The 22,511-nt window shown below is 36.7% G+C and overlaps 3 protein-coding genes across 6 annotated transcripts in view; 1 reads left to right on the top strand and 2 right to left on the bottom strand.

Moving 5' to 3' along the window:
* LOC107748913 (chromodomain-helicase-DNA-binding protein 4-like) overlaps nucleotides 1-3,008 on the top strand; it is a 47,440-nt gene extending 44,432 nt beyond the window's left edge. The window contains exons 37-41 of the mRNA XM_016563921.1: nucleotides 338-446; nucleotides 561-693; nucleotides 777-972; nucleotides 1,072-1,235; nucleotides 2,779-3,008. Of these exons, the coding sequence (XP_016419407.1) occupies nucleotides 338-446; nucleotides 561-693; nucleotides 777-972; nucleotides 1,072-1,235; nucleotides 2,779-2,790 (614 nt within the window). The 3' untranslated portion in view covers nucleotides 2,791-3,008. The remainder of the gene's footprint in view (nucleotides 1-337; nucleotides 447-560; nucleotides 694-776; nucleotides 973-1,071; nucleotides 1,236-2,778) is intronic.
* A 295-nt stretch (nucleotides 3,009-3,303) lies between these two features.
* Nucleotides 3,304-7,382, bottom strand: LOC107748915 (melanoregulin). Its single transcript, XM_016563922.1, has 5 exons — nucleotides 7,219-7,382; nucleotides 6,611-6,768; nucleotides 6,304-6,399; nucleotides 6,060-6,223; nucleotides 3,304-3,795 (listed from the first exon to the last, which is right to left on the bottom strand). The coding sequence occupies exons 1-5, from the start codon at nucleotides 7,308-7,310 to the stop codon at nucleotides 3,586-3,588; spliced, it is 720 nt and encodes a 239-aa protein (XP_016419408.1). The 5' UTR covers nucleotides 7,311-7,382; the 3' UTR covers nucleotides 3,304-3,585.
* Nucleotides 7,383-9,659: 2,277 nt separating this feature from the next.
* On the bottom strand, nucleotides 9,660-21,797 carry LOC107748911 (stAR-related lipid transfer protein 3-like). Of its 4 annotated transcripts, none has more exons than XM_016563917.1 (15): nucleotides 21,695-21,796; nucleotides 20,383-20,630; nucleotides 17,437-17,514; nucleotides 16,757-16,834; nucleotides 16,505-16,558; nucleotides 16,203-16,320; nucleotides 15,513-15,614; nucleotides 15,376-15,428; nucleotides 15,148-15,240; nucleotides 15,005-15,067; nucleotides 14,813-14,908; nucleotides 13,800-13,879; nucleotides 13,551-13,655; nucleotides 13,377-13,470; nucleotides 9,660-11,197 (listed from the first exon to the last, which is right to left on the bottom strand). In XM_016563917.1, the coding sequence occupies exons 2-15, from the start codon at nucleotides 20,602-20,604 to the stop codon at nucleotides 11,093-11,095; spliced, it is 1,341 nt and encodes a 446-aa protein (XP_016419403.1). In that variant the 5' UTR covers nucleotides 20,605-20,630; nucleotides 21,695-21,796; the 3' UTR covers nucleotides 9,660-11,092. The 4 variants fall into 4 exon arrangements, with proteins under 4 accessions (XP_016419403.1, XP_016419405.1, XP_016419404.1 ...); XM_016563919.1 differs by lacking the exon at nucleotides 21,695-21,796 and adding an exon at nucleotides 21,587-21,688; XM_016563918.1 differs by lacking the exon at nucleotides 21,695-21,796 and adding an exon at nucleotides 21,591-21,688.
* Nucleotides 21,798-22,511: the final 714 nt, after the last annotated feature.

The following is a 22,511-nucleotide window of genomic DNA, read 5'->3' as shown; positions in this document are numbered from 1 at the left end:
GAGCCGTTTTAGGTAGGCGTGGTTGACTTAACTTTTATAAAGAATATCTCTTTGGATTTGAGACTTTAGTCTTTGCAACTTTACAGATCTTCTTTATGCACCAAGAGCTTGTAACACTCCAAAGAGAAAGGAAAAATTGAAATCGCATCATATGGCCCCTTTACTACTTATCAGAATTTTCTTTTATACATTTTATGGTGTTTGGTTGTTTTGCTTCTTGAATAATGATTTTGTTGTTAGTAGTAAATAAGTGTAAAAGGGCAGAATTATAACAATTATTTGCCAAAATGCCATAAGTTTAAGCATTTCTACTAAATTCTTTTTTTTTTTTTTTCAGAATTACACTCCCTGTGGCAGAATGAGGAGCGAGCCGCTACAGTCACCAAGAAGACCAATGAGATCTGGCATCGTCGCCATGACTACTGGCTACTCTCTGGCATCATACAGTATCCTTAAAAAAAAAAAAGGCAACCTTCTGCATACATGTACACATGTGAGTGTCTTTCAGATGTGTTCAATGACAAGCAAAGCATGAAATGTACCTCAACTCACTGTCTCAGACACGGTTATGCTCGTTGGCAAGATATTCAGAATGACGTCAGGTTCGCCATTCTTAACGAACCCTTTAAGGGAGAGATGAACAGAGGAAACTTCCTGGAGATCAAGAACAAGTTTCTGGCCAGGAGATTCAAGGTATTATGAAAAGAATCACATTTTTCTTGTATACATGTCATGACATTAGAGTTAGTAACACAGTTTTTGTGTGTCTCCTGTAGCTACTTGAGCAGGCTCTGGTGATTGAAGAACAGCTGCGCAGGGCAGCGTATCTGAACATGACTGAAGACCACTCTCACCCCTCCATGGCTCTCAACACACGCTTCAGTGAAGTGGAGTGTCTGGCCGAGTCCCACCAGCACCTGAGCAAGGAATCCATGTCCGGAAACAAACCTGCCAATGCCGTTCTACATAAAGGTACATCATCTGACATCATGTTATTCTAACTTTAAACTCCTGAATTTGGCTCATCATAGAAGTTGACACTCACTACTTTTTTGTACGTGTTTCTGATAGTACTGAAACAGCTAGAAGAGTTGCTCAGTGACATGAAAGCAGATGTCACTCGTCTCCCGGCGACCATCGCCAGGATACCGCCGGTCGCCGTGAGGCTGCAGATGTCTGAAAGGAACATTCTCAGCCGTTTGGCCAGCAGAGGACCAGACACACAATCTCAGCAGGTACACAATCACCTACCTGTGCTGGTATGGTTTATGCTTGGACAATATCTGATGTGTTTTTATAGTCTACAGTAGTATCTTGAAAATTGTACTCATTTGCAAGCTGTATTATGCATTGGATTTAGATGTCGTCTTTAAGGTGTGTGTGTGTGTGTGTATAATATTCATATAAGTATTTTAAAAGATAACGGAAAATATGTTGGGTTTTTGAATGCAATTGAATGAGGAAAGATTAAGTGGAATTATTATTTTTTTTACCAAAACAGTTAGTTACAAAGAAAAATAACTAAAAGTATAACAAAAATGTTGATAACCATACAAGGGGATTATTACCTTAACCAGTTAGCCCAGGGGTCACCAAATTTGGTCCTGGAGGGCCGGTGTCCTGCAGAGTATATGCTGCATCCAGTAATCCTCCTGGGACGTTCGTACTTACGAGTTGACAAGTCGTAATAACGACGTTAGGTGCGTTCAAGTCACTTTGGTCGGAACAATATGGTGATTGAACTTTTTTTCCATAAAATTCAACGATTTTTTTAACTTTACATCTACAAAATGATGAATAAAGAATGTGCGTCATTGTGTTTTTGCTTTTTTTCTGTTTTTATTCGATTTATGAAGGTGATGTAAACTGAATCATTATATGTTCTTTGGTAATTATACAATAATATAATATTTTGTATATGTAACATATAGTTTTATTTTACATTACAAAAAATTTATCATTTTATTAATTTCAACAAATTTACCATCAATACAGATGCTGCATATCTAGTCTTTGGATGCTGTCCATTGCATCTGACACGTTTTCTCATTGACACGCCCCCAACTCGGAAACTCGGGGCTTAAAGAAAATGTTGAGTTTCCCACTCGTAATAACGACTTTGTGGTGGCGTTCATGTGCGTTCAACTCGTAAATACGATCTATCCGACATGACTTGAACGCACCATTAGCTCCAACTTGCCTCAACACACCTTCCTGGAAGTTTCTAGTTAGTATATCTAGTAAGACCTTAATTAGCTGGTTCAGGTGTGTTTAATCAGGGTTGGAGCTAAACTCTGCAGGACACCGGCCCTCCAGGACCAAGTTTGGTGTCCCCTGAGTTATCCATTCACTATTACACATTACTGGTGACTATTTTACAGACTTTGTTTTCAAAGAAATCATTCACTTTCTAAATTGACTGAAAAAAAACAAGCTTGACATGTTGTGAATACGGTTGTGTTTTCAAAGTAAAACATGAGGCCATGCATTTTATTCAGAGAAAAACAACAGGATATAGTCCTTTTTCCCCATTAAACAATTTGAAATGGGTTGAAAGGTTGTGCGATGTGTAAATTTAGCTCAATGCCACATCTTCCATACATAAATTGTAGACAGCAACAAGTACAGAAATAAAATGGCAAAAATGTTTTAGGCCATTTTTGTATTTAAGTCTGTATATAAAAGCCTGAATTTTCATCATGCTGCAGTTTTTCCTTTCATTTGTGTCGTATCTCTTTGCTCAGTTGTTAACTGGTTTGTCTGTGTTCACGTTACCAGGTCCAGCAGTAGTCTGCAGCAGACGCCAGTCCTCAGAGCGCCGCACACCATGTCTACATTCCTGATTGCACATGAAATCTCATCTTAGCTTGAATCCACACCCTTGTACTGTCCGCTCAACCCTGGGGGCTGTGGATATTTGAGCTGTTGTTGTTTTTTATTATTTTCCTAATTAATATTGTTTACATAATATTGTTGATGATGGTTTTTGGGACCTCAATAAAAAGGTTTCTGTTCCTTTTATTCATGTTGTAGTTATTGTGTATTATTATTATTATTATTATAGATGAGTTTGTTTCTTCATCAGAACAGATTCGGAGAAATGTAGCATTGGTGAGCAAGTGATGTAATGCTACATTTTTGTTCCGATGAAGAAACCATAAATGGCATATGAGAGTTGAAGTATTTATTAAATGACTAGTTTCAATAGTTCGACGGACTCGGTATATCTGCATTCAATGTAAAGAAAACACTGACACAAATTTCAAGAGATTAATTTCTATTTATTCAAATACACTTCACCATCTTAGACTTACAATATCAAAGTGCCTCAGTAATCCTGAATCTTCTAATGATCTTATAATTCATAGTTACATAAAACGTGAGACCTGCAGCTATTTTGATGATTCTGAAAACCGTCTCCTCTTTCTCAAAAAAGCATTTGTCTAATAAATGGTTTAAACTTGCGCCATTTAATATTCAGCATCCCCATCCACCTTGACCCGAACCGACATCAGTCAAAATCCATTTACCTCCAAAACCCCTCAAGCTGATTTCTGAAAACATCGACACAATCTAATCTCATTGTCACTCTTCTGGACCGGTGGTCTCGCCCTCATCATCCTCGTCCTCTCCTCCAGAGATGTTCTGATTCATGTGGGACAGCAGCAGAGGAAGATTTATTCGATTGGTGTTTTCCTCTTCTTCTTCATCATCATCATCATCATCTTTAGGAGGGTAGAAGCGTCGAGCCTTGGCCACAAAATCCTCAGCAGCATCCAGATAAATCAGCCGGTCCTGAGCGCAATGTAAATATTATAGAGGTCAAAGTGAGCAAGGGGAAGTGTGTCTATCTCAAGCATTTTAATTTGAGACGTTCACACACACACACACATATATATATATATATAATTTCTCATTTTATTTTGAATATTTCATTTTAACATTTTTAATAGAATATTTTCTTTTTTTAAATGTCTATATTTTTAATTTTTATTTCAAATTTAGTTGTTTGAACTTTTTGTAAACTTTTATGTAACCCTTACTTTTATTTAACATACACAATTTATTTTGTGCATGTAAATTAGTATGGCTCAAGTCCCTTTTTAACTTAAAATGCTCCATAAAAGATTAATAATTTGTCAAAATACCCTCAGACAATTACTAGCGATATAATTTTAACCGCCAGTGGCCACTGAAATATGCTAACCTATATGCTTATTTACTTGGAAAACGTAAAAAAAATATTATTAGTTCATGACTTTTTTTGTTGTGTTTTCTGAAAGTTGTGCATTGGTAGTTTTTTTTTAATTTTTTTATATTTACTATTTTTTTTAAATATTAAACATTTATTTTAAATATGATATTTGTATGTAAACTGAACAAAATTATAAACGCAACACTTTTGTTTTTGCCCCCATTTTTCATGAGCTGAACTCAAAGATCTAAGACTTTTTCTATGTACACAAAAGGCCTATTTCTCTCAAATATTGTTCACAAATCTGTCTAAATCTGTGTTAGTGAGCACTTCTCCTTTGCCGAGATAATCCATCCACCTCACAGGTGAGGCATATCAAGATGCTGATTAGACAACATGATTATTGCACAGGTGTGCCTTAAGCTGCCCAATATATGTATATACAGTATATGTATATGTATATATATATATGTATATGTGTATATAGCCTACACACAGTGTGTAGGCTATGTAACGACGAAGTTTTAGTGCCTCATTAAAAAATAAAAATCTAAGATTACAAGATTAAAGTCGAAATATTTTGAGAAAAAAAAGTCAAAATACGAGAATTAAGTCGTAGCAATTACGAGATAAAGTTATAATATTTTGAGAGTATTGACTACACTGATAAAATTGATTCTGTGGTGAGTGCATGTAAATTAGTATGGCTCAAGTCCCTTTTTAACTTAAAATGCTCCATAAAAGATTAATAATTTGTCAAAATACCCTCAGACAATTACTAGCGATATAATTTTAACCGCCAGTGGCCACTGAAATATGCTAACCTATATGCTTATTTACTTGGAAAACGTAAAAAAAATATTATTAGTTCATGACTTTTTTTGTTGTGTTTTCTGAAAGTTGTGCATTGGTAGTTTTTTTTTAATTTTTTTATATTTACTATTTTTTTTAAATATTAAACATTTATTTTAAATATGATATTTGTATGTAAACTGAACAAAATTATAAACGCAACACTTTTGTTTTTGCCCCCATTTTTCATGAGCTGAACTCAAAGATCTAAGACTTTTTCTATGTACACAAAAGGCCTATTTCTCTCAAATATTGTTCACAAATCTGTCTAAATCTAGTATAATCCATTAAAATAAATAATAATTATAATAATAATAATAATAATAATTATTATTATTATTATTATTATTAATATTATTAATTAGCCTAGCCTACTGCATGCACTATATTTTTGCATTGTAAACTGTCCTTGAATTGTCAAAAATAATAATAATAATTATTATTATTATGTACCCCCTGGCTGTATTTGTAAATCATTTTGTGTGTGTGTAGTGAAGAAGTTAAGTGACTAAATAAAAATAAATAAATAAATAGTTTCGCATATCAGGCTCATTATGGGCTTTGGTAATCCAGACGTCATCTCTACGTGTGAGATTCATGGTGAGATTATTTAGCGTGCTCATCATACTGTGTAATTAGTTATTACAGCATCGCATCTGTGTTTGAATGCAGATGTGTTGTGCTCGTCGTACGTGAGAGCCCCGCTGGGTGTTGGCTCTGCACTGCAGCAGGTTGTAGAGCTAGTGTATTTGTATTATATTTACATTTGATATAAATAAAATGTATTTAATAAGAATAATAGTAATATTTAAATTTATTTTTATATTAGATTATTTTCAATATTTTAGAATATCAAAATTACATTAATCTTCATTTATGCCTGAAGCACCTCACTTAAAATAGAAATGAACTTAATTGATGGAGAAGTGCACATTAAATGCAGCAATATTTATATTTAGTGCTCTAGATTGTTTTTGATTGTTCGTACTTGTAGTTTGAGTAAGATGCTCACCATGATGAAGAGGTATCTCTCGGGTGGAGGCTCTTTGCTGTTGAATAAGGATGTCTCGGTGTGGAGGGTCTGCAGAAGGCTGCGGGCGACCGCTGCGTTTCTCATGCGGTCATTTGATGCGCTGGTAGACACGGTCAGCAGAGACTCGGCTTCAGCCATGAACCCTAAGAAAAGAAACCGAGCATCTCAACGACAGACTGTCCCTGAATCACTGGAACATCATCTCTCACATATAATCTCTTACCCAGATTCTCTAAAATCATCTTCCATTTATCTCGCACCTCTCTTCTCATGTCTCTCATGGCCTCGATGTCGATGCTCAAACGCCGGTAGCCCTGCGGGACAGAAGACATGACAGAACTCAACTAAAGCATCAGGACACCTACAAATATCTTTAGGTGTATTTAGCTCTGATAGAAGAAAGGATTTTAATATTGAAAAAATTACACCTCACCTTGAAGTTTCAGAGACAGAAATATGAGCTAAAAATCGCAAAATGTGACAAATAATGAGATTTATTTATTTTATTTTATTCTATTTTCTTTTGGTGAAGCCCCGCTGGGTGTTGGCTCTGCACTGCAGCAGGTTGTAGAGCGTGCGGTCGTCGTCTCTCTCGGAGTGGGAGGGGTCTCCGGGTTCGTTCCACAGGTTGGTCTCTTGGTCCCGCCTTTTTTTCGCCTCGCGATCGAAATATTCTAAAGTGTCGTGACTGACACAAACACAAACAAAACGTTCAAACACCGTCACCATATGAGGACGAAAACTGTGTGAATATCTGTATTAGTGTGTTTGATATTACTTTGTAATTAGCAGTGAAACCGTTTCTTTTTTTAAAAATTATTTGTTTTTTTATTTTTCTGTCAGGCCGCGAAAAGGTCGGTAGGACCAAAGGAAAAGTAGAAGCACGTTGGACCGTGAGTTAATAATTAAATATATTTATGAAATACTATTTCCACATGTTGTACTAGAGTTGAAGAGTTAGTAGCTGTTAAAACTTTTAGTATGTAAGTTTACTCAGTTTGAACTAAAGACATTTTCCTGTAAAAAAAAATAAATAATAGGAAATGATATATTTTTTGAGAGAAAGCATAAACTCAAAGCATCAATGGTCAGGCATGATTCAAAAGCAAACTGACCCCACATCCCCTAAAAGTAATACCTAAGTAAAGGTCTCTTTTCTTCCTCCTCATCATCCTCACAGCAGCAGCAACAGCAAAATCGCATACAGAACTTCTTGAAGCCGGCACCCATCCTCAAAATACTAAACTAGAAGATGGGAAAGAAAGCGTCCAAGTTCAAGAGGTGAGTGTTAAACACCACATCTGCTTCTCCAAGACACTACAGGTGAGATTTCTGAAAAACTGAACTAAAGACATTTTCCTGTAAAAAAAAATAAATAATAGGAAATGATATATTTTTTGAGAGAAAGCATAAACTCAAAGCATCAATGGTCAGGCATGATTCAAAAGCAAACTGACCCCACATCCCCTAAAAGTAATACCTAAGTAAAGGTCTCTTTTCTTCCTCCTCATCATCCTCACAGCAGCAGCAACAGCAAAATCGCATACAGAACTTCTTGAAGCCGGCACCCATCCTCAAAATACTAAACTAGAAGATGGGAAAGAAAGCGTCCAAGTTCAAGAGGTGAGTGTTAAACACCACATCTGCTTCTCCAAGACACTACAGGTGAGATTTCTGAAAAACATGAATATAAAAGAATGAATCTTCTTGCCTTTGTTCAAGCTGTCAGAGTCATATGCGGTTCTTCAGGGTGAGCCTCAGCATCCGTTGAGTATTTTCAGATGAAAATAATAGTGGAATGTATTGCTTTGATATAACTTACCCCAGAAACTCCTGGCAAAATGTTGAATCCATCAGTTCAGGTCTAAACACAATTTTCTCTTATTCAGAAGTGAAGCATCTTTTGGGGCCCAGAGAGCGACTAAAACATTTCAGTCTCTCTCTAGAATGAATAACATCACAGTTTAGTCATGAGTCTGAGCTGCGTAACCTGAGGCCATCACAGACCTCTAAATAAAGCCACTCGTCCTACAGCCCCAAAACACAAACGAGCTTTTACCTCCGTCAACGTTTTCAACAGTTTGGTTTCGCTTTGCATATCCAAAACCTCATACGATTTTAAAGGGTTATAGTGAAAATGAAGCAGGTTTGAAGTAAAAGGAGTGATTGCATAACACTGTTGCTTCATATTATTATGAAAACCAATAATCCTAAACCTCCTGCTCACATTTCACGGAAAACCTCATGTGCTCACTGGCAAAATAATCAAACCTAAATACCAGATTTGAGAAGCATGTAACAGCAGGTCAGTGTTATTTTAGTATTATTTATAAACTATTATAGTTTTTGATTTTGTTTTTATTTTTTACATTTTCAGTCAATTTCATTTAGTAATTTTATGCATTTTGTATTATAGTTATGTTAATATTTTGTTTTTTACTTTTTAAAATTATGTTCATTTAATCATTTCAGTGCTTAAACGTATTTCATTTCTAAATTTTGTTCAGGTTTTTCCATCTAATATTTATATTTGACTTTTTAAAAAATATTTTCAGCAGGTGAAATCCAGAGATAAGTGTAGAAAACTTGTGTTGTCAGCATGATGTCTACAAGATACAAGACAAATACAAAATGCACAGATTTTTTATTTTTTTTGCCAGCTGTCATGCATCATAAAAAGGGTAGGAATTTCTGTCTAAAGTTTGTAGTCACAAAAACCCAGAACTAAACAGACACGTATGCACTTTGCTTTGCATATATAAGATGTGTAATTTAATTTTACAGTCCTTAATGAGTAACAGACACTTCACATCTCCTATTGCATCATTTTGGTTGTGTGGCTGAAAGTTTGTCTAAAAGCGAGACAAACCTGCAAATGTGTACAAAGATCACTGAGAATGTAATTGAGCTTTAACATTAATACATAAACCAACACAATTCCAAGCCTCTGAATTGATATGCAATAAAGAGAGAAATAGAGAAGTGTTTGATGTGTGATACTCATGTGAGAGGCTCATAGGCTGTGTCCCATCACATGGTAGGCTGGGCACAACTTACTCTGCCAGAGGCTTTTAACTTAAAAAACATAATACAAATAATAATCCTTGTGATTATGTCAGGATGATTTGTTCAAGTATTTGGTCACAAAGCAACACTTCAAATGTCTGAATGTCATTGCATTAGATAAAATATCAAACCAAGTGGCATCTATTTCAACTAAGGATAATGTTCAAACAAAACATTTCACAATTTATTTAGGTTTTATAGGATTATACTGAAGATATATGGTTCACAGTAAATACAAAATTCTTTCTAGTTGTCATTATTTAAAGTGGGTTAACAACGCTTACATTATAGCAGTATATAAGTTTTAAGGAAGATATATATATATATATATATATATATAGCATAAAAACAGAATATTCATGTATATCTTTTGACATTCAGACTTTCAGACTAAAATCATTGTTAAAGTGTTCATTAACTTTTGGGGTCACGGTTTAGTTAACAATAAATCTGAAACAGGTATCAGACATCCTGTAAAACTGTTTGTTAGTTTTATTAAATGTTGATTCTTCATTTTTTTTTAAATCATGATTTTTGAGTTACATGACAATTCTGTATAGCTTCATATTACTGTAAATCAGTATAAAAATATCATTCACACAGAAGCTGAATCACAAGTGAATTCAAGTGAACTGCAAAAGGCTCTGCACAAACAAATGTGGATACAGTCCAAAAAAAGTGTTCAGTTACAAAATAAATCTAAATAATGAAAGCAACTTGTGATTTCAGTGAGGGAAACTGTAACAAAGGCACACAAGTACAAGTCAAGAAGGCTGCAAAACAAAAGTACAGAACAAGGACTTTAAAAAGATCAACATTTTTCACGATACCACTGATAAACCAACTTCAACATGTGCTGTCCCTTAAAAGGAAGCACAATGCCCTGTAAGAGTGTTTTTTCTCTCGGTTAAAACCAGTATGCATTTTGCTTGCTTCAAGGCAACTGTTAATGTAGGACACATTTGCATTTCTATACTATACTAGACAATACTAACCAAACAACCAGTGAGTGACTATGCCTTAGTTTCCTGTTTATAAATTGCTATGCCCTGTATAAATGTGGTAAACAGTGTATAATCAAAAAAATGTGGACAGTAATGCTCTTTGAGAAAACAAACTGACATGCAATAAAGAAAGGAGAGAAATAAATGCATGCATTTCAACAAAAGGCCCGTTATATTAATTTCACATGGATTTTGAGCTGCTTTGAACCAGTTTTTATAGCATAAAATCAAGCACAAAAGTTTGCTTTTTTGTTGCAGCATATTTTATACAAATACTCTGGGTCGTAGTTAACCGGATATGTTGATTTAAGACATAACTGTATAATCAAACTCTTAACCATTTACATTATTATCATATACATGGCAGGATGCTGATCTATGCTACAGATGAATGCATTTATTTTTAATAATACAGCAATGTTTGGCCACAAGAGCCAATTGCAAACCATAATAAGATCTAAAACAATAATTACAATTAGTATGAATGTGTGTGCATGTTCGATTAAGGCAAAAGTAAAAGCAGAATGAGAAACCACAGCATATTTGGCTCAGAAACAGTCCTAGCCTTCAGTCGTGTTCACTGGGGGACAACAGTGGTTTTAGGCACAATCAGTTTTTCCCCTGACCTCTTATACAGCACAAGCTGCTCTCTGATAACTTCCTGTGCATGTTTCCAGCTCTTGTTGGGTTTGACAGTATGAGTTATGACCTCTGTGTGCTGCAGTAGTAAATTTATATAAAATTAAACTTCAGTGTAAAGTGCAGCCAAACGTTCAGCCAAACTGTCCTAGACGCAGACAGCCATGACAACCTCCCGCCAGTCAAACGCAATGCTGTATCTCCTCTCGGCAGTTGTAGTTTGAATAGTTGTAGTTTGAGCACAGTGAAATTTGAAGTTACCACAATGTAAACTGTGGCTGGATAAAGAGTCAAAGCCAGAGATCACCGGTAGGAGACGTGGACATTTATACGCTGCCTGAGATGAGACATAAACTCGAACATGGTGGCAGCCAGTGACTGGTGGATGAGGTAACGTGGCAGGCGACCCTGTAATAAGAAAATAAATGTATAATAAATAAATAATACATTTTATATTTATATATCTTATATAAAATCTATTTATATTTTTAGATAAATAATTTTAGATAAATAATACATGTAATTATATTATGTATTTATAAGTAATTTATTAAATTGTAAACTAGATTTAAATTTTTTCTGGAAAAAAAAACCAAACAAAACAAATTGCGTACAAGTTACTGCCTTATGGTTGCAATGGTAGTCTGAGTGTTTGTTTAGAATGTAGCTGAGCAGTTGCTAGGGTGTTTTGGGTGGTTGCTAGGTGGCTTTAAAGAGTAAAGGAGGTCGCACACCGGACGAGAAGTGCCGCACCGTGCCACGTCTAGGACAATTCATACAACAAGTACAACATGACGCAGCTGTGTTTTAAAGACGTGGCGCGACGCTGTGCTGTGCTTCTCGTCTGGTGTGTGACCACCTTAAGTTTGCTGATTTTCAACAAGCCTTGTATGGTTAATGATGATAGTATAAATAAATAATTATTTTTCCGTATTACTTTCACCAAGACATCCCCATTTATTTACTAATGACATAAAACACGTCATCTGGTGGACTTTTGACAGCTCCAGGGCAAATTGTGAAAATTACAGATCAGATTGCATTTCTGAATTTTTGTATTCCCGCTCACAGATAATGTAATCAAGCCCAGAGCATTATGGGTGTTGAAGTTTTCCTACTTTTTTGCCATAGCCCTTTTTCTCCGTTTTCTATGGTAGCCTGTTTCCACCACTGAATAAAAGATAAAAAAGAAAATTGCTCATTTTTATCTCACAATTCACTTTTTTCTCACAATTGCGAGGTTATATCTCACAATTTTGCATTTAATTGCTTGATATAAACTCATAATTGCAAGAAAAAGTCCCACAAAAAAAAACAACTTCCAATTCTGACTTTATTTTGTGCAATTGTGAGTTTATATCTTGCAATTCTGAGAAAATAAGTCAGAATTGTGAGATAAAAAGTTTCAATTATCTTTTAATTTGTTTCATTCCATGGCGAAAACAAGCTTCCATAGTTTTCACTAGTTATGTAGCACAGATTAAAAAATAAATAAATAAATAAAAATACTGCATAGACAGCCAACTTTTATTAAAAACCACATCTTGCCAGTTGTGAATTACCTCTTTAACTGGTCCAAATCAAAATAGCTAACCCCCAAATGTAATTTTATTGGATTTCTCTCCCATTTTAACATCCATCATGAAAATTATAAATCTGAATGCTTCAAAATGCTATAGCACACATCCTCTCAACAAATTGCTTGATTTAAGGCTCTGGTTCTCAGTTCCAGTCCTGGGGACCTCCTGCTCTGCACATTTTGCAAGTCTCCCTTATTTATCACACCTGATTCAGATTTTCAGCTCATTAGGAGAGAGATCCATGAACTGAACTGAGGCCCCGTCCACATGGAGACCCGTTTAGCTGTATACGCATACATTTTGTATCGTATAGGCCAGGGGTGCCCAACCCTGGTCCTGGAGATCTACCTTCCTGCAGAGTTCAGTTCCAACCCTGATCAAACACACCTGTCTGTAATTATCAAGTGCTCCTTCAGACCCTAATTAGTTGGTTCAGTTGTGTTTGATCAGGGTTGGAGCTAAACTCTGCAGGAAGGTAGATCTCCAGGAACAGGGTTAGGCACCCCTGGTATAGGCGTTTCGTCCACACGGATCCGGCGTTTTGGGAGAGTGAAACCGATATTTTTTGAAACCGGGTCCCAGAGTGGATAAATCTGAAAACGCCGCCCTTGCATTTTCGTGTGGACAGCGAATTCGTATATTTTCTGAAACGATGGCGTCATCAGCCCACGGAAATAAAAGATCGGATAGGGAAAGCTCTGGCTTCGTGTGGACGTAGCCTGAGTGTGTCAGATAAGAGAGACATGTGCAGAGAAGAGGCTCCCCAGGACTAGAATTTAGAACCACTGATTTAAGGCATCAATCATGTCTGTAACACAAATGGTGCAGGATGAGTTGCACAATGAAGTTAAATACTTAATGTTATGGGATTGTTCAAATCTCTAATTCTATGTATTTGCAATAATAATAGTATTGATGCTTGCCTTTTAAAACAACTAATTAAAAACATCATTTGACTTTGTTCAAATGGCTTAAATGTACAAATTGGCAGTAACTGTAGGTCTTACCTTAAGGTCTGTATTGAGGACCCAGATGAAGGTGCAAACTGAAGGATTACTGCTAGATTTCAACACCACAAATCCACCAGGACCATTTTCCCCTCTGAAAGAGAGAAGGAGAGAGAGTTTAGTTTACAGTTTTAAGTTCTCCTTTTTTATTTGCTGATGAAGCCAAAAGCAGACCTGACGTAGCGACTGTGAGGGGGTTTGCTGCTGTGATTGGTGGCCATTCCTGCAGAGATGTAGCGGTCTCGCCTGCGCTCCACCCGACGAACGTTCACAAAGTCCCTGAAGATGAAGAACAAGAAAAAGACAGTTTGAACCCTTTGACTTCTCAATAATTTGTACAGCCAATCAAAACAGCTAAAAATGATAATAAATACGAAATATGCACTGCTTTCACATTTTAAACAGACTTAAGCATCAACTCACCTGGGAGACACGACACCTCCTGCAGCTCCTGCAGAAACATCATATGACACCATTGTGTTGTCATCCACTCTCTGTAAAATCTGTAGACAGATCAGAGAAGAACACAGAGAGAACATTAATTGTAATGGCAGAGTGTATGCAGGACACTTACAAACAGCTACTTCAAGGCTGTTTCAATGATTAAAAACTCAAAACCATCCCACAAAAACACCTATTTTATTTTTGTAGCTTCTTAAGAGTTTTATTTATGGCCTTTTTGTTTCTGTAACTAGCAGGGAAAGTCAGAGAGAAAACAGGAAACAATAGGGATGGATTCAAATTTGGGTCATTGGCATAAATACCACCCTGTCGAAGCACAAACACTAAGTGTCAGGTCATATCTCTGACAAGACCTATTTTATACATCCATTTAGTTTTCATTTAGCAAGGAGGCATTAGATTGATCAAAAGTGACAGTAAAGACATTTATAATATTGCATAAGATTTTTATTTTCTATTTCAAATAAATGCTGTTTTTTGAGCTTTCATCAAATAATCCAGGTATGTATGTAATGCATCATAGGTTCCACAAAAATAATAAGCAGAACATCTGTTTTCAACATTTATAATAATAAAAAATTTTTTTTCTTGAGTAGCAAATCAGCATGTTAGTAAGAATTCTGAAGGATCATGTGACACTGAAGACTGGCGTAATGATGCTGAAAATTCAGCTTTGCATCACAAGAATAAATTTCATTTTAAAATATATTCAAATAGAAAACAGTTATTTTAAATTCTAATAAAAACAATATTGCTGTTTTTACCTCATTTGTTTCACATAAATGTAAGCTTGGTGAGCAAAATAGAATTCTTTCAAAAACATTTGAAAATCTTACCGATACCAAACTTCTGAACAGTAGTGTATTTTTTTTGTACATTTTAAAGTGTACATGTGTCTTCACTATTGATACATGCCTCACACCAACATGTGTTTCAGCTGACGTTAATGGAGGCATCTGTGAGTGTATGTGTACCTGACAAACAGACACTGTTCTGTTCCACTGCACCATCTTCTCCGGCTGTAAAATGACCTCCTGATACACCAGCTCTGCGGAACACTGCAAGAGTGCCTAAAACACCCAAACCACAGGTAAGTGACTGATTCTGGATATTTGAACAAACATGAAGTAAGACACGAAAAAGCTCATAATACAGATGGAAAATACCTTTAAAATAAACGTTTTCCCATGGCACGGTATTTCAAGAGTATATACTGCATCGCCCAGCTCCTAAGAATTAAAACATATCATATTAAACCAATAACAAAACCAGAAACAAATAAAGACACCAAGCATGTACATGTACATACATTAGTCTTCTCAAACTTCCAGTTTTCCTCTTGTGTCAGTATTTGTTCCACCACTGCCATGGCCTCCCGTCCCTGTCGTATAAACTGCTTGTCCTTAAAAACAAGTGATTGAACAAAGTGATCTGCTGTGCTTTTTATGAAATAAACGTTCTTATTACTTTCCGACGGATAAAAAAACATTTATTTTATCCAAACCTAATCAAAAAAAGAAAACAAGCATATGATTACTTGTTCTGTTAGTTCTTTCCTGCCGAGACCTTCATCAAGGTCTTCATCTGAACCTACAGGACAAACACAAACATTAGGCAGGAAATAAAACAAAAACAGACAATGAGTTGCATTAGAAAAAAAGTGAATGGCGTTACCTGCCAGGGACTCCGGCGGGGAGTAAAACTGTCCGTCAGACACGGGTCTAGGACAGATCAGAGGGGCCGGCTCACACGCGGCATTAACTGCTGCCAGATACACTGCAGGAGATGAGAACATGACAGATCATCAATGTTGTGTGAGGACTTTCCCAAACATCAGTGACAGTGAGTGTGCATCTCCAGAGCAAAGCAGAAGCATGTTTCCCTTCCCAAAGCATTAAGTAATGTGACTTTACATGACCACAACACAATTAAAATGACAAAAAGGGATTTTTCTTCCTCTTTTGAAAGGGTTTGTACTATGCAGATATACTCAGATGTTCACAATGCAAAGTTTCCCAGTCTACCCAAAACATTTATTGATACTAAAAAGCCAAACTGACTCGCTCAGAAATGATGTCTATGACATCACAACCATAAACTTATTAACATATGATCAGCTACATTTGCATATAACAATAAAGTTCAGTATTATTACACATCTCGGATGTTTACTAATCTCAAATGAAAACTTCTCACTACAACATCTCTGGGACTGTTCAAAAAATGTCAGCCAATCGTAATTTCTTCATTAACATTTCTTGAAGGCACAAATGCAAAAAAAAAAAAACACTTCTACTTTAAACTACTGATTTGTGTCAGTTCAATATAGCCCTGAATTTTCTTATTTAAAAAAAGCTCTCTCACCTCTTTCATCCTCTGCTTCCTGTGTGAGAACTTTGAAATCCAGGAACCAGGTTTCCAACCACGCCACCACAAAAGAGGTGATGGGAAGAACGTAGCCAAAAGCATTCTGACTGAACAACTGAGAAAACAAAGGGGAACTATCATGTCCCACACCTATTTCTATCATCACATATAGTAAAACATATGAAGAATTCAGAGAGCTGCTAGTAGTCTATCTGAGGAACCAACACTATGTAACTTAATTTAAATTAATTTAAGCATTAAAATAGATTGGTTAGAAAGACAAAACATGCACATCTTACATCTGACCAGATAACTTTGGCAATGAGGAAGGCACTGGTCACCAAAGTAGTGATCTGAGATTGGAAAAAATAAAAAAGACAATGATCATGACAAATGACCTTTAAAAGCTTAAAACTCAAAAGTATATAAAAATATATTAAAGTACCTAAAAATAAATAAATACATTATATAAACTGTTTTTAAAATGTATTTATTTATTTTTTACATAAAATGTAAATATTGAGATTTATATAGGCTGAGGTCTTTCTTACCGCAATAACCCACCAGTGTCTCAATCGAAATGCAGCATAACCAAGCTGCAAACACAGAAACCTAAACACAGCTAAAAGCTGAGCGGCAACAAGCAAATGAGAAAAAGAGAGAGAATATTGCTTATGAAGTAATAACTGAGGATTTAGCAATGACTGTTCAGTGCTGATCCTTAAAGAACAGTAAATATAAGAGAGTTTCGACATGTTTCTAGGATGACTTCACTGTTTTTGCAGGTATGACAGCAGCTTCAATACATAATGAGGCCTTTTTTATACGCCAATTTGACCCAAAACTCACTTGTACAAGAAATGCTGTAGGGGACGAGCACTTTCCAAGTACATCTATTGATGTCACATGCTAAAAAGGGTGACAGTAGCGAGACAGCAACTGTGTGAATCGCTGTTTCCCACACATCATGCTCTATAATCTTTTAATAAACAAACTAATGCTTTACCAAACAAAAAATAAAGACCCAAAACTGGAACGGTTTAATGATTAACATGTTCTACAGTTGATTTAAGTGCGAGTAGTTTGTGTGTTCCTTTTAGACTGGACTAAATAGCATGAAAGACTCGGAGAGATCATATCAAACCAATAGCAGAAAGAACTCAGTTACAAAAATATACCATATTTTATTATGGCTCAATAAGTAACAAGACATTTGCTTTAAGATACTTACAAAGATATCAAAGAAAGATGACTTAAAGTTGTAGTTAACAACCTCATTCTCAAGACTGGTCCATATACTCTTACTGATCTGAGAGAGAGACAGAGAAAGGCAAATCAAGCATCCGTCCTTACAATATTTAATCGAAAACCTTTAAATGCACATAAATGTACTGTTTTATATATCACATGCTAAAGATACATATTAAATTACTATATCTATACTACATCTGGATTACGTAATCAGAATTTCAGTGGGATTTTCGTCATCAGAAGTGTCCGTGGTGCGCCGTGTACAACAGCGCAGGTGCGAGGTGAATGTTGAGACAGAGCGAGTCAAATAGGTGATTCTGCGTGTGTCGAGCTCGTCCGTACGCGCTCATCCACGGATAAGTATACTTTAAAAGCTGTGCAGACGTGGCTGTGAGCGAGATGGGATGGAACTCGGAAAGTGAAGAATTCCCATGCCAAAGGAGCGATGCGGGCATCAGATGATTAAAACATTAAATTGAATTATTATTAGGCTATTTTAATTTTATTGCAATATATTTATTATTCAAATTATTTTTAATTTTGTTGCTGTTTTGTATGCTTCGTTTAGCTCGTGTAAAACATCTAGCCTATAATTAGTTTGGCGTTTTTTGCTCAATAAAATCTTAACTGTTTAAATTGTGTTCATTGAACTGTTTTGAATGTAATTTGTATTGTGATCAGGAACAACTTCATTATAAAGCATGCATTGCACTGGGCGATAAAGTGTGATTAATTAGGATGTTTTTTTGTGGGTGGGTTGCGGGGGAATCATGATGCCGGCTCAACATCGTGAAGTCTCATGGCATCGTCTATCGGCCCAACCCTAATTAACACCTCCAGCAACACCCCCCCTTCCCCCCTTGTGCACTTCAGATCAGTGAAGATGATGTGCATCAGGTCTTCAGGAAACAGAAGAGAAGAAAAGCACCAGGCCCAGATGGTGTTTCACCAGCCTGTCTGAAAACCTGTGCTGACCAGCTTGCCTCCATCTTTTCACAGATCTTCAACAGATCACTGGAGCTGTGCAAAGTCCCTGCCTGCTTCAAACGCTCCACCATCATCCCCATTCCAAAGAAACCCAAAATCACAGGACTTAATGACTACAGACCTGTTGCCCTAACATCTGTGCTGTGGTCATGAAGTCGTTAGAGACTGGTGTTGGCTTATCTGAAGGACATCACTGGACCCTTACTGGACCCCCTGCAGTTTGCTTACAGAGCAAACAGGTCCGTGGATGATGCAGTCAACATGGGACTGCATTATATCCTACAACATCTAGACAAACCAGGGACTTATGTGAGGATCCTGTTTGTGGACTTCAGTTGCGGCTTTCAATAAAATCATCCCAGCACTCCTCCAGACCAAACTAACCCAGCACTCTGTTCCTAGCTCTATCAATGGATCACCAGCTTTCTGACAGATAGGCAACAGCTAGTGAGACTGGGGAAATTCAGTCAAACAGCCGCACCATCAGCACTGGTGCCCCCCAGGGATGTGTTCTCTCCCCATTGCTCTTCTCCCTCTACACCAATGACTGCACCTCTACTGACCCCTCTGTCAAACTCCTGAAGTTTGCAGATGACACTACAGTCATTGGCCTCATCCAAGACGATGATGAGTCTGCATATAGAAGCGAGTTTGAGCAGCTGGCTGTCTGGTGCAGTTATAACAACCTGGCGCTGAACATGCTCAAAACATTGGAGATGATCGTGGACTTCAGGAGGAACCCCCTGCACTACCCCCACTCACCATCATGCACAGCACTTTAACAACAGTAGAGTCATTCAGATTCCTGGGCACCACCATCTTTCAGGACCTGAAGTGGGACAATCACATTGACTCCATTGTTAAAAAGGCCCAGCAGAGGTTGTATTTCCTTCGCCAGCTGAGGAAGTTCAACCTGTCACAGGAGCTGCTCACAAAGTTCTACTCAGCCGTCACGGAGTCTGTCCTGTGCACTTCAATAATGGTCTGGTTTGGCTCAGCTACAAAATCAGATATCAGAAGACTACAGAGGTCGGTTCGGACTGCTGAGAGGATTATTGGTGCTCCCCTGCCCACCCTTTAAGAACTGTATATATCCAGATTGAGGAAAAGGGAAAATCAGAAAAGCACTCTGGACCCCTCACATCCAAGCCATCTCCTTTTTGAACTTTTACCGTCTGGCCAGCGCTACAGAGCACCGAACACCAGGACAGCTAGGCACAAGAAAAGTTTCTTTCCCCATGCAATCTACCTTATGAACAGTTAAATGTTCTCCCCTACTGTTCAATAAAAAAAAGTGCAATACCACTTTTATTTAATAGTACCCTACATCTTATTCCATTCCTTGTAAATTCTATTGCATCTATATATCTCTACTGTATCTCTACTGTACATACACATTTTGTCTATTTATGTTTATTTGCATACATATGTGTATTTTATTATTTCTTATTATCTGTGTGTTGTTGTTGTCTTGTGTACAGGAAGCTTCTGTCACCAGAACAAATTTCTTGTATGTGCAAACATACTTGGCAATAAAGCTCTTTCTGATTCTTTCTGATACATTTATATAATTAAACTATATAAATACTTTGCATATTAAATATATTTTAACCATATATTTAGTATATCAAATACATAACATATATGAAAATATCTCTTTACTTTTTAATCTAAATATTTGCATTTTGTTTTTTATGGTTTATTATTTTATTATTTAAAAAATGATTAAAATTATACATGTAATATGCAAATCACAATACGCAAATATTGCATAGCTCTATTTTCATCAGAGGAAGTGAAACAGGCACGTACAATCAACTGTAACATTCATCCCACACGACTATGGGCGAAGTACAAAAAGGAAGTACAAACTGAACGACAAATAAAAACCATTAGCATTGGGCAATAAGACAGTTTGGAAACAAAAATAAAAACTTACATTTAACTCAATGATCCAGAGCAGAGTGATGAAGAGGAGGTCAAATGTGACGAAGAGGCAGAATGTTCGGCGTACGTCTGAGAAGGCTTTCCTCTCTCCCGGGGGCAGCGGGGGGTAGTAAGGGGAGGGAAGGGAGAGAGACGCCTGGGAATATGAGGCGTTCAAAGAGGCAATGGCTGGAAGACTTCCTCCCAACTCGCTGTAGTCCACGCCGCTCGGCATAACTACATCCAGCTGGAGCACATCCCCTGAACCAGAGAAGAAAAGATGATCAAACAGTCTAACAAACATACATGCTTTATATGGCTCTTACGCAACAAGATACTGCAATTAAACTGAAAGCACAGTGATCAAAGCAACAGGCTGGAGAACAAGATCTAATCAAGCAGCCTTTGACCACTTTTAAAGCTGGTCTAAAATCATGGCTTAACAAAAGGCTTGCCCTATGTAGTGTATCTGATTGCATATTATACTGTATATGCACGAAATATTACATTTTGCATTCTGGTCCAGTAATCATAAACATATGTTTACACCTTGTGAATGTAAATAATTCGTTTTCTATTATGCACTGAAAACTGTTGATTTAAATAATCAATGTCACCATGGTTCCATTAACTAGGTTTTGTGATAATCTTGGGGGGGGGACGACGACAATTAAAGGTGAATCACTAAATGCCATCATTTTCCATCTAATTTGTGCTTATGAACTGACATGGCAACTCCAAAAACCATTTAAGAGCATTAAATCTAGCCTAATCGCTCTGTCATACTACATGAAGAAATTGCCATTATGACAGCAGGTAAGGTAATTAGTTTATTGTTTATCAGAGGCATTTTTTAGCACTAGGCTTTCAGGTTTGATAACACACTCTTCCCTGTTTGTCCACAGAATGATTGCGAAAATGAATAAAATCATGTGACATAAATAGACCAGATAATAAATACTGGGGAAGCAAAAGCATCATATAATAATTCTGCACAGTCAACATGATTGATGTTCCTCTACATGTGGCAAATAAGCTTTAAATATATATTTCACAGTAAAAATGGCCTCATTCCCTAATAAATAACCCTTCATAAACACATACTTGATATTCAGAACAGACCTAATTAATATTCATGAGTACATTACACTTATTTGTCTAGTTGGCACGTAAATCGGAGCATAAACAAGCTTGTAGTTCTAAACTTGAACACTTACTGACCTCTTCACCAAACCGGCGGTTAGTTGACAGTTGAGACAAGTTGTTTATAACTCATTTAAAAGCACCAAACAAAATCAGTCGAGAGAGTCGAAGCCGAAACTCATCAGAATCAGCGCATCATTCTCACTAGCAGCCTGCTGCACTTCCGCGATAACAACCGGATGTGAGAAACGTCACATCCGCCAGCTGATCGACGCTCAGAAGCGCTCGCGGCTAAAGTGTGAAACGCCGAAATGAAACAAAAAATGCATCACTTGGTGCAGTATGTATATATAATGAGAAATCTGAATAAATTAATATAAGGTCTTAAACCAGTGTGAATGACTAATATCAAATTACCATAGTTTTATTTTTCAGTTATAATAACACTGGTATTTTGGTTGACTGGTTGACGTGTGTAAAAATTGCAATGAACACATTAATAAAAAGCATATAAAATGGGAAATTTTATTGGGCAAGTACAAAAAGTGGATGACATTTGTGACCCTGGATCACAAAACCAGTCATAAGCGTCAATTTTTCGAAACTGAAATGGATACATCATCTAAATATCCCCCAGCGACTTAAGACTGCTTTTGTGGTCCAGGGTCACATTTGTACTTTTAGTCTCTCAGTTATGCATGATTTCTAGTAAACGGATGGCCTCATTCCCCACCACAACATCATGAGGTCTGTTTTTCTTATATATGTTAATGGTCTGATCTAGTTTTAGAATTTCCCACTGTCAGTAATACTACGGTGACTGCAGCGTCAGGGCATAAATCCTGGGTTTCATTTCCTCCATCAGCCACATGTTCCCATAACTCATCATAAAACACTATGATCACTATATTGTGTGAAGTAGGTCACAGCATCACGTCTCGTGTGTGCTGCCCCACCTATCTGTTAGTCACAATGCCAAACACAGGGATCTGATGCAAA

This window comes from Sinocyclocheilus rhinocerous, unplaced genomic scaffold (genome assembly GCF_001515625.1).
Source record: "Sinocyclocheilus rhinocerous isolate Xijiao unplaced genomic scaffold, SAMN03320098_v1.1 scaffold3853, whole genome shotgun sequence".
NCBI classification, from domain to species: domain Eukaryota; kingdom Metazoa; phylum Chordata; class Actinopteri; order Cypriniformes; family Cyprinidae; genus Sinocyclocheilus; species Sinocyclocheilus rhinocerous.
This window is presented reverse-complemented; position numbering and strand designations above follow the sequence as displayed.